The sequence below is a fragment of the Malaya genurostris genome, chromosome 2, assembly GCF_030247185.1.
Source record: "Malaya genurostris strain Urasoe2022 chromosome 2, Malgen_1.1, whole genome shotgun sequence".
Classification (NCBI taxonomy): domain Eukaryota; kingdom Metazoa; phylum Arthropoda; class Insecta; order Diptera; family Culicidae; genus Malaya; species Malaya genurostris.
Window position 1 is genome coordinate 203,202,959 of NC_080571.1, and position 18,459 is coordinate 203,221,417.

General features: G+C 35.2%; 1 protein-coding gene across 2 annotated transcripts in view; it reads right to left on the minus strand.

Annotated features, from left to right (window-relative positions):
- The window catches only part of LOC131427156 (phospholipid-transporting ATPase VD), a 206,240-nt gene that overhangs the window by 99,320 nt on the left and 88,461 nt on the right, over positions 1-18,459 (minus strand). For both annotated transcript variants that reach the window (XM_058590116.1, XM_058590115.1), the window contains exon 2: positions 5,723-7,066. In XM_058590116.1, coding sequence (XP_058446099.1) covers positions 5,723-6,684 — 962 coding nt within the window. In that variant the 5' untranslated portion in view covers positions 6,685-7,066. The remainder of the gene's footprint in view (positions 1-5,722; positions 7,067-18,459) is intronic.

Here is an 18,459-nt window from a genome sequence, read left to right on the forward strand (position 1 = left end):
CGGTTTTCATCAGATTTGAACAGCCCACATGCCAAAGCAAGCGTCATGGAGCAACTATTTCTGTCGAAGAGCTGTGAAAAAATGTACCCGACAAAATGAAAAACAATGCTGAACAAATATTCGAGTTAAGGGTAAAACACAGGGGCGCGTGTTTTAAATAGAAAAACATATTTCACTCGTCCCTCAAACAGACCGGAGGGTTAGCAAATCCGAGAAAGTACACGTTTTGCTGAAAAAAAAAAACATCCCGTAAAGAATGACTAATGAGTCAATTGGAAGCAAGGTTCAATTTTGTTACAGATTTATGTGACACATATCTAAGGTAATATCAGTAAGAGTATTATAACATGAAATATAGATAGTATCGATTTTAATATTTCCGATGAGCTCATAGCTCTAGATAAATTTGAAAACAGAATGCGCCATCAATAATGTAGTATCACAATCAATTGAACATGTTTCATTGTACAGGGTGATTTTTTAAGAGCTTGAGAACTTTTTTAAACAATAAAACGCATAAAATTTGCAAAATCTCATCGGTTCTTTATTTTAAACGTTAGATTGGTACATGACATTTACTTTTTGAAGATAATTTCATTTAAATGTTGACCGCGGCTGCGTCTTAGGTGGTCCATTCGGAAAATCCGCTTTTTTATCGACAAATTTTGTTCAGCGATGAGGCTCATTTCTGGTTGAATGGCTACGTAAATAAGCAAAATTGCCGCATTTGGAGTGAAAAGCAACCAGAAGCCGTTCAAGAACTGCCCATGCATCCCGAAAAATGCACTGTTTGGTGTGGTTTGTACGCTGGTGGAATCATTGGACCGTATTTTTTCAAAGATGCTGTTGGACGCAACGTTACAGTGAATGGCGATCGCTATCGTTCGATGCTAACAAACTTTTTGTTGCCAAAAATGGAAGAACTGAACTTGGTTGACATGTGGTTTCAACAAGATGGCGCTACATGCCACACAGCTCGCGATTCTATGGCCATTTTGAGGGAAAACTTCGGAGAACAATTCATCTCAAGAAATGGACCGGTAAGTTGGCCACCAAGATCATGCGATTTGACGCCTTTAGACTATTTTTTGTGGGGCTACGTCAAGTCTAAAGTCTACAGAAATAAGCCAGTAACTATTCCAGCTTTGGAAGACAACATTTCCGAAGAAATTCGGGCTATTCCGGCCGAAATGCTCGAAAAAGTTGCCCAAAATTGGACTTTCCGAATGGACCACCTAAGACGCAGCCGCGGTCAACATTTAAATGAAATTATCTTCAAAAAGTAAATGTCATGTACCAATCTAACGTTTAAAATAAAGAACCGATGAGATTTTGCAAATTTTATGCGTTTTATTGTTTAAAAAAGTTCTCAAGCTCTTAAAAAATCACCCTGTAGTTGGAAAGACCATGACATAGCCTTGCTCGAATCATACAATGAGCGTGAAGGGAGGAGGGTTGAGATGGATATTGCGTGATATGTAAGACGATTACCTTTGACACAACCTATCTGGTTTCGATTTCTTATCAAATTATACTTGTTACCGATTTACTCATTCAGTCCATGGAGGGGTAGATCTAAATTGATTTGTATTGTACTGCCCTTCTACGCATTATTGTTTTATATGTATTGGAAATCCCATAGAATATGGGACAATTATGCGTAGAACGGCAGTGTAATATTCGCTCTTTTTTTGACATTATTTTCGTCTTCCATTACAGAAGTGGAACAAATGACTATTGCTTATTTTTTTAAATAACTAAAAACAGTTTTGTTAAAAATTTGACAAACATTAGAATTCTGGTTATTCTGATTCTTTCTAACTTAATCAATGACATGGAAAAGTATGATACAAATGGACAAGGAAATAAATTCTCAACTGGATCCCGACCTAATCCTACCAACAAGTTAGTATTTTTTTTTATTCTATTCAAATTTGGACTTCTTTTCTTGACTGAATCCTGAAGATAAAACATCAAATTTAAATCTGTTCTAGTCCATTTATTGTATTTCAATACACCTATTGAATATTTAATTTAAAACAGACCCGAACGGCCAGTCGGTAAAATGTCCTTCATAAAAAAATATGATACTTTTAAAAAATTGAGCAGCAAATTCAAAATTACCGTAACTAATTAGAAACTAATAAGCAACAACTAATGATCTACTGGGTTTCGATTTGTTTTCAAGCTTATTTAGGATTTAGGCTTTCGTTAACTTCATATAGACATAACGAAGTACTCAAAAAAATTTAAAAAAAATTGAGTAACAAATTCAAAATTACCGAACTAATTAGCAACAAATTATTCATCTGTTATCGGCGAAAGGTGCCTCGATAAGTTCTTGTTCGTAATTTAGTGCATTTACGAGAAAAGGTGATCATATCATTCTCAGATTTGAGTCTTTTTGTAAAAACTAGTCCAAAAAACGTGATCTTGGCGAGACTGCCTTACAATATACTGTACATTGTTGAACATAGCATAAATTTATAATAGAGAGGAAGGTACATTACGGTAGTATCAATCTATATATAAGCGTATTGAAGGTTTTGATATAAACCGTGTAGGAGTGCAAGTCATATGAGAATTGCATTTATCATGCATACAAACTACTAGATGTACTCTATAAAATGAACCACGTGATACGGAATTCTTCATAGGTTAGAAGTTCTAATTTTTAACTCAGTTTTTAGAATTACACTTCATAGGATATAAATTTAGCATTTTTGCTGATAATCATGAGAATCCTTTTCAAACGTAATTAATCAATTTAGGATAAATCCCAATTAGTACACGTTATTGCATTTCGATGCCAGTAACTTATATGAAACGAATTCATGGAACAAACTGAAGCAATAGCAACGTGAATTATAACTACTATGTAATCTGAAAAGCGTAAGAAGCGAAGCTTGAGCGACTTACCAATGGTTGCCAAATAACTTCTCGAGAACGAATATTTGATTTATAAGCCAAGTCGCATTGAAACAGAAAAATATACGTTTCTGTCAAGATAGTATCTTGATGTTTTCTTTCATTCCAAATTTATTAACAAAAATTGGCATTTGAATAGCAAAATGAAAATATAGAATTCAAGCTTGTTTAAAGTCATTATATTTCCTCGAAATTCATGTGCTTTTCGATATTTACAATGTAGTGGATCGGTATTTTTGGTTTTAAAACACCGGCATACAATTTATATTCATAATATCGTTACCATCATACGCAGTTTGTAGCTACAAAGTTAAACCGTACACAGAGATGTGATATACCGTTTGACTTAGTTCGTCGAGATCACAACACAAACTGTTTGTATGTATGCCAATGTGTATGTGACAAATAATGTCACTCGATGTCACTCGAATTCTCAGAGATGGCTGAACCGATTTTCATAAACTCAGATTCAAATGAAAGGGCTTATGGTACCATCTGCTATTGAATTTTATCTCGATCCGACTTCCGGTTCCGGAATTACAGGGTGATATGCACAAAAAAAAATAAATGAAATAAATTGTCGCTCACTTTTATCAGAGGTGGTGTGACTGATTTTCATCAACTTAGATTCAAACAAAAAGTCTTATGGTCCCATAGCTCGCTATTGAATTTTATCTGTATCCAACTTTCGGTTTCGGAATTACAAGGCAATATGTGCAAATTTATGAAAAAATGCGCACTCAATTTTCTCGGAAATTTCTTTACCGTCTTTAACAAACTAAGATGCAAAAAAAAGGTCTTAGAATTCTTTAAAAAGTCCCTAAAAAGTTGATCCAGATCCGACTATCGGTTTCGATATTACAGCGCGATAAGTGTAAAATTATCAATTCATGAGTATTTTTTTAAAGGTGATGATGGGTGCAAATTTTTATAATACTGGTAAATTCATCTAGTTGGTAGCCCTTGTTAGTTAGTGGATATATAAATCTACTTTGGGACTACTAGTCCCCGGTTTGCGCTTCCGAACGCACTTGTAATAGTGAAGAAAAACTCCACAAAGGGAACTCACTTCGATTTCTCAGCAACGGTGAAACCGATTTTCATGATTCAGATCAAAGCTTTCAGTGTCTTAAAAGATACTGTGCAGCTTCATCCAGATGAGTATCAAAACTTTCAAACTGTCATACAAAATGATGCAAAACCGGTAAGCATCGGTACGTGCAGGTACGGAAAAAGAAAACACCTCCGCTTAGCACACAGCGCGCTTTGTTCAATTTTGTATACCGTTCAGGGTTTCCACATTTAAATCTATATTAACTTGACATAACTGTTTGCAAATTGAAAAGGATATGGTGGTTTATACCCAAAGAAAGTTTTTGATTTTATTCAAGAACAGAATCTTCTAGTGATTCTTTTTTGAAAATATAAGTAATATGAGAAAGGCTTCATCACACCACTAGGAGGATTAAAAAAGGGTTTTGGTAATTGATATTGATTTTTCAAATACCAAAGTTCAAACATTTGACCAAATGCAATGAACAAGATTGCATTTTTGTGATCGGATAGTGAATATTTTTTTTTACTTGTAGACCATTGACATATGTTTTGTCAAACATACACTACCGTGACAATGCGTACAAATATGCTCTCCATACTTCTTAAATAATGACAAAGTTTGTTCCGCTCTTATATCTGGAAAAAAATCTAATAGGATTTTTATATGCGCGCAGATTCAATTATACTCAATTTCACAGAATTGTGAAATTTATCACACTTTATTGATGCTATGCTAATGTTCGGGGAAACATACGAATACTTTGAATCAACATTGTATTTGTTTTTCTTTTTCTTCAATTCAAGTCTGATTTGAACCACGTTACCTAAAACGTAATCATTACTCAACTTCATCATGTAGTTTGTCACTTTTTCATTGTCGTAAGAATTAGAGTTAGGATTGCCAAAAAGTTACGTTAGAGCTTCTTGTAACTTAGTATGATGAGGTGTGAATTTGTAACATTGTTTTGATTTTATTGTTACTATCACAATCCCACTTGTTTCCTTGTATCTATCATGCGACCATTATGTAGCATATGTTTTATTTTCTTTTTCTGTGAATAAGTTACAGGTACTACTTGGGATGTGTTAGTTTGAGACTCATCCCAACTGCATTTAATCAATTCGAATTGATAATGAATTCTCGCCATGAAGCAGCTAGCTTGAAACCACCTAACGACTAATGGTCTATTTCAAGCTCTTCTCGTTATATTTCAGCTGAGTACTGTCGCAAACCAATAACCAAAAATCTAATTTTATTATGAAGATATGTTTGAGCTAGAAACCGAAACAATTATTTTCATTTTATTGCTAAACAGCAAAGATAAGAAGGGCGCAAATGATTGAATCAGTTTGAAGTTGTATAACTACAGTACTCAAGAGAACGAACGAATTGTGTGGGCAATGTATGTTAGATAATAGTGTTTATTGACGCTCACTTCAATTACAATACAATTAGATATTGACTCTTGAGGCAATTTTCATATTTTGGACCACGAGCGAAATAACGTACTGTCTCAAGTGGACCCTCATACTCTGTGCTGAACTCAAGATCTGTTTTGTGATCAACTATAGCTGTCACTTTTGTTCCCGGAAGTTTTTGAACAACTTTTTATGGAAATAAAGCTAAACCGCGAAAAGTCCATATCTGTGTGCTGGGGGCTAGCAAATCAATTACCGCTGCTGACCAACCTCGCAACCGAGATAATTCTATGATATTTAATGATAGTGTAAAACTTACCCATTGTACACGCGGCAGGTTGAGTTATTTATTCGCTTATCTGAAGCCCGCCGTCTTCGGTCCTCAAACAGGTCCTTGATAGCCGTCACACCCAGCACAAATAGTACCGGGATCATAGCGATTTCTTTACCGAAGGCGTTGATCTGCGGAAACCAGTTGAGCAGCACTATAAATATGAAGTACAAATTCGCAACCCTGTGGAATTGTTCCAGTAGATTTTTCGGTACAAAAGACAATAGTGTGTACTTGGTAGTCCGAATTTTGTTGCCAATCAGCCGTCCGTTCGGGTGGTCGTGTTTTGGCGTTTTCGGAGGCACTGTGTGATTAGGGACCACTATTCTGTACCCTCGATCTTCGAATTTACTACTGCGACAGAACATTATCCGTTTCCACCAGGGAGGCCGATCGGCCCGCCGGAGTGTGTAGATCGACTCCGACCGTGATGCTTGACGCGAATGTCCTTTCCCCGAAGTGGAAGCGGTTCCCGTTTCCCTCGTTTCGGGTGGTTCCTTGTGGCCCGGTGGAAGAATAAAATCTGTCTTGGAGCCAACCCGGCTATGTCCGGATCGTGGCAAAGGGGCATCGGTAATTTGACCCTGTGATAAGGCCCGTTGGTGACCACCTTTGACAGCCGATTTGAGTACGGACGGCCTACCGGCAGCTCCATACATCCCGAAGGAACCTTCTCCATGGCTGATCGATCGAGAGTGTCCTCCATTTCTAGGATGATCAAACAGGGCCCGATTGACACCGGTGGTGCTGGGAGGTAATCCACTACCTCCCACTATGCTTGAATTTGGGAATACGTAGGTTCTGGTAGATTCTGGGGCCAAATTGTGTACCCCGGATTGGCCACCTATAATATGCAGATGTTGCTGCGTTTGTTGAGGAGTCAAAGGTGTCGTGGGCTGAAAGCCACCAGTCGATGAAACATCCTTTCTCGTATCCTCCAGTTGTGTCATCGTTAGGTACCACCATTAGGAACCGATTGGCCTATCGCGCACTTTTACGATTTCGATTAATTGCACTTTATTGATTTTAGTAAGCCACTAATTTCACGATCACTGTTAATTATTTAGTGAAAGCTCTACGTACTCCGATCGTACAGTAAAAATCACTGATAATTTCACAGTTTGGAGTAGAATATACAAATGAAGCAACAAACAATCACATTCGCCAGGCTATGTTCGTTAACAACACCTAAATCTTGATTTTTGCGTTCACCTCCGGTAATAAAATCAAGCAGATTGGTTTCGCCTTACTAAACAGCTGTTTCGAGTTACCACTTTTCCTTTCATTCCGAGTGCTGGTCATTCGAGCGTAAAGAAATGTGTCGACATTGATCTGAAAACGAAAAGAAACGGATATTGAAATAAATTTGCTTGCTTTCGATTTTTAAATTGGATTCGTTGTTTTCAATTTATTGCTTCATGGAGACGGTGTGATCAATGGAACATACAATGGAGATATTGATCGGACAAAGTTTATGATACCGAATTCAAAGAATAAATGTTATTGTATGTTCCATGATGAACGTAGTGGTCAAGTAGACGAATGAACTCGTAGGGAATCAGAACATTGTTGATAGTTTAACACGGCTGTCGAAAAATACTCGGTCAGACCAACGAAAACATCACGATTTACGATTATATTCTTCAATGTATTCTCTTATGCTATGACTTTTCTTTAACCTCAAAAGGCGTTTCAATCCCAGTCATGAGGATGCAGTAGCAATTCGTATTTTCGTTCGTAGCACCTATCTATTTCAAATACTTTTTTCATATTCCTATGCTCATACAAAACTGTGAATAAACTTTCTTTTGATATCTCTTAAAACTTTACTTAATGGTATTCCATAACGATGGAGTTAATTTTTTGAGACGATTTCCGGAACAACAGCCTCGTTTGGACGTTTCATTTAAAATCAATCTTTTATCGCCACACGAAATTCAAATGTTTTAATTTTACAAAAATAGCGTCATTGAAAGCACAATAACTAACAAACCAATGAACCGAACGTCATGAAATTTTGAAAGATGACATCTGAAAGATGTTTCTATTGAACGTCATAAGGATTTTTAAATCGTAGCGCCATCTGTCTGTCGGGGACTTAATGACCGACGCGTTAGCTAGGGTATTGATTAAGGGGAGGATGAGGTAAGATGCGATGGTAAATAAAAAGGGTATACTATTAGAGTGATTCTAAATAATTTCACTTGTTATAGTATTATGTGATCCACCAATGCAAAGTAACATACATCACTATAATAATCTAGTACGGTTAGAAATAGTGTTATAGGGTGTTTACCTTTTCAATGATTTATATTATTCTACGTAATAGAGATATCTGCATTGCGAGACAAATTTTTACAAAACATATTGATTACAGATTTCTGACATCTTCTCAAAATTTCCTAATTTTATGAACTTTCAGAAACCGTATAGGACTTATTATTATCGATCTGGCATCTATTGAATATTAATGCTTGAATGTGACTATACTATTTTGTATGATAAAACAGCTATAGCTTACTAATGATAGCTTGTATTAAAAACCTTATTTCAGCAAAATTATACACAATAAATAGCTTGACAACTTTTCCGAAGACGATTTTCTCGTAGAACAGTTCACAAAATAGTTAGAACAAAAAAAGTTAATTTTAAGGAGGCACCCTACTTTTACTCCTAAAAATTGATGTAACTCGACCAAATGAAGAGCTAGGAAAGTAGCTTCTTTAGTAAAGTTACTAAAAATCAAATTTCCAACAACTTTGCATAAAGTGCCATAAATTCTAAATGCAACTAAAAATTAGAAAGATTTTAGATTTCAGTCTCGACATGGAGCACCTTATTAATAGACAAAATATTTTTGTGTCACTAATTTCATGTTTCGGACCACTGTGCAACGGCTGAGTAGCGGTTTGTTCACAGATCGCATTTTCGTTCTTTTTATTGTTGTTGTAACTGTCGAAAGCAATGTTGTGAAACTGTTTTTGTTTATTTTATCGTTTCTAGTATTGTTTGACGTGTTGATTTCGATAGTAATTGTACCAGATGTGTTTTGTTGCACACTGATTGCAGTTGACGATTGAGTATAAGTAGGTTCTGTTTTAATATCAGTGTTCCCATTATCAGTGTCGTCTGTTATCTAGTTTTTCTTGACACCAGGGTTTTCTCTATGGGAGGCCGATTTTTGGTGAAATCAATTGATTTTCGACAGATGACGAATTTCGTGCCAAAAAAACACATGTTGGCAGCTCTCTCTCAGATGTTAGTGAACTTTCATGTAGACTTTGTCACAAAAAGCCAATGCTTGTTTTTTTCGAAATTGATCTAGACTGCGTTTTGAAAAAGCTGAACCTTTTTGTACCATCTTTTTACTAGTGATTTTCTCAAAAATTATTTTAATTTTCGAATAAAAATGCTGGAAAAAATTCACAAACGAGTCCTATACTGAAAACAATCCATTTTAAAAATTTTAAATCGATTTGCAAAGAACACCATTTGCAGGGTTGTTACGAAAAATTTCAAAATCAAAACGCGTGAAATTCGCGCGAAGTCGAACACTAAAACGCGCGAAGTTGAAAACTAAAACGCGCGATATTCGAGTGAAGCGTTAGACAACAATTTTTATGCAGGTGATACTTTACACAGTACTTGAAAATTCACTTAAATATAATTTAAAAATCTGCATAAGTTTGTCATATGAACACAATAAATAAGTCCGTATACAGCACGTCACTTCGAGAAACCAAATGAAAACGATTTAATTTTTATTCTTCATCTTTTTCGATGCCCTTAGTTAAGGAGCAAAACTTTTTGCAAGCGTATGAGTAATGTCAACAATATGTGCGTAAAAACAAATGCCGGCGCTTCTTTTACTGATTTTAATCAATAAATCTTCCATATGGTTGAAAAATAAACCAATCAGAAATTTTTAGGTAGACCACATCAGGATGATCTGATTCACTCTTTTTAATATCAGTTTCAATTATAATAGCGCCTTCTTCTGTTGTCAGACTTTACTCTGAATGTCTGAGGAGGAAATCATCTTTTATTCTTTTATTTGGATCAGGGAAAAGCCCACTGGAATTGGTTTCTGTCAAACTTGTTCTCCAGCAGACATAAAAACTCCTCATCTTTTGCATCAATAGATCAAAATCATCCAAATAATACATTTGCTTAAATCTAGTGCTTTCTGATTTCTTGATAACGTTACGTGATAAATGAAAGTCGAAAGAATTGAAACATTTGTTAAATATGCGGAACATGCTAGCAATGAGCTCGTTATATCCATAATTAGTTCTAAAAAAGGGAATCCGAAGAAAAAAATAGGAAAACTACGACGTCGAATGTCAAATTGTAACAATTGAAAGCTCTATGTGCTCTTTAAAATTTAACTTGGTTTCCAAAACACCCAGGTCCTTAACAGACGATGCGCGTTCGAGAACAGTTTGTGGCATATTATAGTCGAACTTGAATACAGACTTTTTGCTACAAAAAGAGACGACGGAGCATTTAGTGGCATTTAAACCATTTTGAAATATGAAATACGAAAGTCATCAGCGAACGATAGTTTCATACACTTGATCGAAAAATTTAGCTCGTTGAGATACAATAAAATTATGAACGGTCCAAGGTGACTTCCTTGAGGAACTCAAGATGTAACAGCACTTGGTGAGGTTGTACAGGCTCCTTTTTTCACTATCATTTCATTACCAGTTAGACATGATCGAAACCAATTAAAAAATTTAATCCCAGTCTACTTAACTTGGAGATCGTTATGTGATGATTGATTTCGTCGAACGCAGCAGGGGAAGTTGAAAGCTTTGGCATGAATCCAAGCTGAGTCTCTGATATGTAGTCAGAGCAACTATGTGTTATAAAATCCAGAACTATAATTTCAAACAGCTTCGATACAGCGCACAATCAACAATTCCAAGGTAGTTGGATACTATATGCTTATTCACATAGGATTTCTTCCATATTTTAGGAAAAATTCCAGAACGCAAAGAACATTTGAAAATGTTTGATAGTGGAACCAACAAACTATTAGAACACTTTCTTATCACCACGAATCGTTTCTTTTATTGTCAGACTTCGCTTCGTAAGCATGTCGTGTAAATTTTGCTTTAAGAATTCGATTTTAATCATACACAAAATTTGTTACCATATTATTGAAGAATCGCATTCCATTTATTACGTTCTTTGCATTATTGAATGTATTATCACTGAGACGATATCTTCCATCTGACATCAATATCCTTGAGTGCAAAATGTTGAAATAGCAACTTGTATCACTCGAGATCGAAAAGCATAAAATCGAAATTTTGTCCACTGAAGAAAACATTGGCTAGAACCGCCTTCTAGTAAATTTTAGTTTTATCAAGGTGAAATTCGGCCATCTCGACCAATTGCTGAAACGTTCGCCCATCTTTAATTTTTTAGGGTTTCATAAAACTCACAAGTTTCAAAAAGTTGCAAAGAATTTTGTGGAATGATGTTTTTTGAAATTCGCGCGAAATCCGCGCCATAGCATCAAAATCGTAGCAGAAACCGCGCCAAATCCGCGCCTGCATTTTCGATGTTGGTGAAATTTCGTTCCAAAATCGGTAAATATGTTGCTTCCAAAATAGGTAAATATGTTCCCTACCAACCATTCAAACCATTTGGTCAAACTGATTTTTTTTTTAAATTCTTTTTACCGAAAACTAGGCTAAACTAAAACTCGAACTAAACGAATCCAATTAAAATCAATTACTGATGAGAATGCATATTTTTCGGGTAACTAGTTGTTCGAAAATCACTAAAAGTATCAATAATAAGAAAAAGCTTTAGGTAGGAAAACTTATTTCCCTTCAAGTTGTCCATCTTACAGAATGAAAACGGTTTGTAAGGAAATAAATAAATTATTTATCTTGGGACAAAATTTCATTCAAACAAAAAATTGTGCATTCTGTAATTTGACTTGAAATTTTTAAAATTGATTTTATTTCCGTGATGAATATTTTTTTTCAATTATTTTAATTCGAAAATTCGACTAATTTTGTGAGCATCACTAGTACAACATTTTATTTGTAGGATTTGTCATTATTCGTCTATAACTATTTGAAAAAATACAGACCAGATAAATTCGATTTGCTTCAATATAGGATTCTATTACTAATCTTGCAATACTTATAAAACATTTGACTATTTTTTTGAACATCGCTAATACAACACTTTTTTATGTAATTTGTAATTTTTCGATTATAACTATTTGAAAACAATTGGTTAAAATTAGTTTAGTTTTTTTCATAAGGTATACTAGATCAATGTTTAAAAAACAAAGTATGTAAAGTGACTTCAAATCCTACACTGATAAAAATCGATTTTCAAAATTTGAAGTCGATTTACAAAAAAAAAAACATTTTCGATTTAAATGAAATTTTGTTTCAAGATTGGTAATTGTGTTCTTTTTCAACCGTTCATGTATTGTAAAGCATTTTCAGGGAAAACAAGCCTTTCCTACTATTTTTGTTATGTAGTACTGATACTTTTTGCAAATATCTGGAAATTAGCGATAAAGAATTCTGTGAAATCTTCTCACAAAATGGAATTTATTTGTACGTTGTATCATGCCTAGTCGTGTTTTAGAGCTGTGTCTATCACAAGGCTTAGGGTGGCGAAATGGTAGCGCGTATGCACGGAATGCATAAAAACGCAGGTTCGAGTCATGTCTCTGAGCGTATCTTTTTCCTGAAAATCATCTTTTTTGTAAGTTTTCCATTCATTTGTTTTTTCCAATATTTGTTTCCGCTCAGTCATTGCAAAAACTGAACTTAGTACTGGCGATTCTACCAACTAAACTAAAAATAAATAAATCGTAGTTTATTTGAATTTTTAGATGATTATGACTATCAGTTTTGTGTTTGGTAAAAAGATACTGAAAAAAAATCAGTTTGAACAAGAAAAAGTTTAAAATGAGAAGGTGCCAACTGATAAGCCCAGATTCTTGATTCAGAGATACTAAAAAACTTTTGTCTCTGGAACTCAGCAACGAATCAAACAAATATCTATTTTTTTCGAATAAAGTTAAGCGCATTCTGCAACTGAAAGTACGTTTTACATCAGTCCGAACAAATGATAGTCTGAACTGAAAGTCGTGTTAGGAGAAGTTTTTCCATTCATTACAATCAAACAAGTTTTCGATCGAAGCCACAATATGTGGCTGGTCGTGGTCGTGATGGAAATTGACAAGCTCTTGTGTCATCTCGTATTCTGGCCGTATTTTACACATAAAAATACTTCAAACGAATTAGTTAAGTTCGATCTTTTTAAGGTTTGACCAGTCGGAAGCGATTCGTAGCAGACGGCACTGTTGTGATCTCACCATATGGAGAGCATAACTTTATGTTATGTCGATTTCTATGAGACGGATACTTGAAACACGCATAGCGATTGTTGATCCGTTAACGCAACTTAGTATTTTTTCGCGGTTTCATTCATTCATCTTACTTCTCGGTTAGATTATCGTTGTCAGTGATGAAAAATAACAAATGAGTTGAGGTTAGGAGTTAAGGACATCTTATAAATTTTTAAAAAATATTCAAAAAAACTTTTGACTCATTTCCAATTTTTTAAATTTAAACGAATCGAATATAATTACAACAGATACGAATTTCGGTAACCACTCATGACCTTCATGGCGTCGGTTGATTAAAAATTATAATACCTGTCATCAGCTCCAATGCGTCAGATGTTCGAAATAGTTGAAACGTGCAGTCGGGCTGCTGTATCCGGGACAATTAAGTGTAATTTAATTTCTGTTTATGTTTTTTTTTTTGCTCGTGGCAGCGCGACTGGTTCCACCATTAAACTTTTATTGCAGCGAATCGCTCCACTTTCGTAGCTCCGAGACGAGCGAACTGCGGTGGGTGCAATAAACAACAAACAAAAGAAAAAGTTGAAAGTGTGCGTAGCTACGGGAAAACCAAAAAACATGCTGGAGACACCGCTTATCAGCTGGATCATGAAGGCGAACCAAAATCAGAAATTCCGTCGCTTGATCAACATCGGTGCGAAACGTAAGCAGATACGGATACGGTGCAAAAGAGTTTCTTCACAATTGAAGCAATCGTTGGACAAACGCACTTTTTTCATGTTATCTGATTTTCGTTAAAGTTGTGCGGTGTATAGAGCCTAACTGAGAGAAAGCATGAGCAATAAGTGGAAGACGCATCCAACGTGGCGGGGGAAGACGCTGAATGGATGCGGTCGGAAACCTTTCAAGTGCACTTGGTAGAAAGATGATCTCGGGCAGGTCTTTCAGTGCAGTTTCTCCCTGCAGCGATTGATGCAACAGATTACGGTTTGCTATATGTTAATTAAAATTTCGATGGAGCAGTACATTGAGGTGAGTGTGCTCGTGCAACCAATCGAGACTGACACAAGCCGAGATTTTTTTTGTTGTGCGGGGGAGTCTCGTTTTTTGGGTTGCGATATTTAAATTAGGGCTGTCTTTGGTACATGAAAAGAAGGATGTTATTTATTTTTTCGACTTGGTGGATTTTTTTTGGCTTGGATGCCCTTACAATCTCCATTTCTTTTAGCCTTTCTCTACGGAAAGGCTATAGAATGGATGAAAAAACGGCTTTTGATCGGAGTCTCGGAGACCGCTAGTGTTATATACCAGTGGTTCCTTATAGGTGACGTAGCAGACTAATCGCAGTTGTTAACAATACATCACATTTTCAGAGAGATTCTTGAACCGATTTCGAAAATTTTCGACGCGTTTGAAAGCTACTATTATATTATTTGATAAGTTCACAATGCTGTTTGTTAAGTTCACAATGCGAACATGTTTTGTTCCAAAGTAATAATCGTACTGATGTCCTACTGACGATTCGAAAACGGAACGTAGAGAAAATTAAAAACGATAAGGTCGAAATACATATTTTTTATGTTTAAATAAATATTTTCCAACAATAACTAGTACAGTTTTGCAAGTGCTTTTAAATTAACAAATGGGTCAGAACTCCCAAATTCGGCCAAAAAATATGAATATTTTTATTTTTTGTTGAAGTGTTGATACTTTGGTTCTATTTGTTCATTAAATTGACCTCCGAAAAACAAAAAAACATCCGAAAAAAAATTTCTTCAAGTAGTTGTAAAATGACAGTTTTTGTCACTTGTCCAACAAATTATACTATGTTTTAATAAATAAACATTTCAAGAAAACTATCACAGATTACATATAGTACAATAGACTTGAATTTTTATTTTTTGAATATAAAAAACAATATTCGCAGCGCTCGTTATCGTAATTTTCATACAACTAGTTTGAGTTTATAGTATTATCTGCGATATGTGTTTCTTCCAAATAAGTCAATTGCCGTTTTAGTTTTCAGTGTTGTACTAGAGTAGTGTAGAAATGCATATATTCGCACTAATTCTAGTGTAATCTAGGTATCCTTTTCTACCCTACACCGGTGTAGTGCCACCGATGAAAATGAAAACGCTATGTGATTTTGTTGAAAAAGAGACGGAACATTTTATTTTAGGCATACTTTTAGAAAAAAAGTTTCTTTGTTTCTTTTGGAAAGTTTTAATGTTCAATTAACAACACTCAGTTCGCTTTCACATCTCATCCAAGTCAGTTGATAAAACTAAACCGCTTACGTTCGGGACGAAAAAAAACAAGTACAGTATTGTGTAGTGAACAATAGAACGACCTCGAAAATGACTTCAGGTAGTGCAAAATTCGACCTTCGATACGAGAACTTGAAGGTTTGCTTAAGCAGCAAATGCATCTTGACATCAAACGTGTGCATTTACTTCAATGCAATAAGACAAATAATGTTGTTTACATACAGTTTTTTAAAGAGTTGGATGCAATTCAATTCGCAAAAGACAATAATAATGTGCATTATGTGGAGCACGAGAACATTAAGTACAACATTCCAGTATATATGGAATTCTAAATGGCGTACGTTTGTTACGCATGCGCTTGAAAAGGCCTATACCTTCTTATGTAACTTTCGGTCAGGATACAAGAATCCCGTGCAAATTACTTGTTACCTATGACAATCAGATGGCCACGTGTCAATATTGCCAAAAAGCTGTTCACTATGGTAAGCCATGTGATAAACTGAACAAGGAGACAACCACACCAAAGGACAACGCTGCTTCCTTCACACCAACCCCAAGCAACCCCAGTACACCTGTGACAGTCACCAACAACAGTGAAGTATCCCCTTCAACGAAACCATCCAACCCTTATAGAACAAAATACACCCGCTGCAGTTAACAGCTTACCATCCAACCAACCAGCAACTGCAAACAATGTACAAAAAGGCGCATCTACAGCAACTAGCAACGAAATCAACAACAATACTACGGCAATGGATGACGAGACGAACCACGAACAAACTGCCCTTCAATCCTCGCAGGAGGGAAATGGAAGCTCCTCTCCCCCTAGAAAAAGGGTGACAACGAGATCTAATACAAAAAAAATTAGCTAAAAATTCAGCTCAATCGGCCACGTAAAGCTTGTACGCAAATAGGCCTGAATAAACATATCTTTTATATAAAAAAATTATCAACACTTGACCAAGAAATACGAAAAGTCCTTTTTTTTGGGTGATTTTACGAATTCTGATCCAAATGTCTGTAAAATATTCCTATCCCCATAACGTCAAGTGTAGGTTTCAATACTTAGTTTGAAAAAACAGATATTCAAAAGAGATCGAAATGGAGTTTGTAACTAAATCTTTTTATAGTTTTTGTTCAATCCTTGAATAAGTATTCAACGTTTTTTCACAGTGCAAATTACTCTAGAGTGCCTTATTGATTTTCTAACATTGTTTCTTACACGCCATTTTTGTACAATACATTCGCCCTTTTGAAAACCATTCTTTAATCGAATTTTTTAATCCATCATTCAAAAAAGTTCATTATACTGAAGATGTGGGCAAAGTTTCATCCAAATCGAAGCAAGTCGATCCTGATTTGGCCACCTTTCCAGCTATAAAATTTCTGGAAATACTCAACGATGAAAGCATTCTAAAAGCACAAAGAAATTTCTAATTCGAAGTTTTTTGTAATGTAAAGAAAGGTAATAGAATTGTAAAAAGCGATTTTTTATAGGAGCTCCGAAGACGCCTATACCATTCGACTCAATTTGACGAGATCGGAAAATGCCTGTAAGTATTTACTGTGCACCTTGCAAATATTTTTCTCTCCACTCATTTCTTTGAAGGTAGTTGAACTGACTTTACCAAACTTAAACTAGTTTGAAAGTTACTCTTGGGTTGTGAGTCAAGTTCGAAGATCAATTGGCTATCGCTTGCGGCTCCGGAAATATAATGGCATAAGTGACGTAACCGACAAAACGCATTTCGTTTCTTTAGAAACTCTTTCGAAGATGACTGAATCGATTTCAACAATCTTAGGCACGTTAGAAAGCTTCTATTGGATCATTATACCAATTCAAATTTCAGATACTCCCGGTTCCGGAGATATAATCGTATAAGTGACGTAACCAACAAATCGCGCTATTTTTTCCATTCGCACATAATGAAATCAATAGTTCAGCTAAACCCAACAAGTAGTTTTGAGTGCCACGAATCATTTTCATGAACAAATGATTTTTTCTGTTTTGATTTTAAAACAATAGAATAATCATGCAGTTTTGTCCAAATTGTGAATCATTTTCCGTTGATACTATTTAATTTTTAAAATAGAGTGAAAATATTTTTTCAGAGCACAAAATTTATTTTTAACGTGAGGGTCCGCGGGCAACTTTTACGGGTTCAAAGGGGTACGATATAAAAAGGTAGGTAATGATTCAGTTCGAATGTATTATTACTGATACTTTTGGTTGCGCAAACGTTGTCGGATGTGCGACGTAAGCGCTGAAAACTTGCCATTCTGAACAAACCGAATGAGCAAAGTAAAGCAAAGTCTTGGCATTACATTCCTTTTGTGGAATTTGGCCTTTCTGTTTCAACAGACTTCGCAGCCGTTTCATTTTTTTTTTTTTTTTTTAAATAACTATTTACTGGAATATGAGTTAAAATTAAATTATTAAGATTTAAATTGGGTGTTCAGCCACAAGTGGTGACTTTTCAGCCCTGTTATATATATATGATTTGGTTATTACCATGAAGACATCATTTGCTTCCGCAATTCTGAGATTTTTGTGTAGGGAAAATTCTAAACCTACTTGTATTGTGTAATGGGGAAAAGGAACTTATATACTAACTTACTAACTAATACAGAGAGCGAATCGATTCAATTGAAGATTGCATCGATTTTTGTCGGAATTTGCTTATAATATTATGTGACATTACATCTAATGGTTCTATATTTGTGAGTCTGTGTAACTCATTTGTACTAAACCAGGGAGGACGCTTCAGAATCATTTTCAGAATTTTATTCTGAATCCTTTGAAGCGTTTTCTTCCTGGTGGAACAACAGCTTGACCAAATTGGTACCGCATAAAGCATGGCTGGTCTGAAAATTTGTTTATAAATTAACAATTTGTTTTTTAGACAGAGCTTAGAATTTCTGTTTATAAGAGGATATAAACATTTAATATATTTATTACACTTTGCCTGGATTCCTTCAATGTGATCCTTGAAAGTGAGTTTTTTGTCATACGTTAAACCTAAGTATTTAGCTTGATCAGACCATGTCAATTCCAAGCCATTCAATTTGAGAATGTGATTATTGTTTGGTTTAAGAAAAGAAGCTCT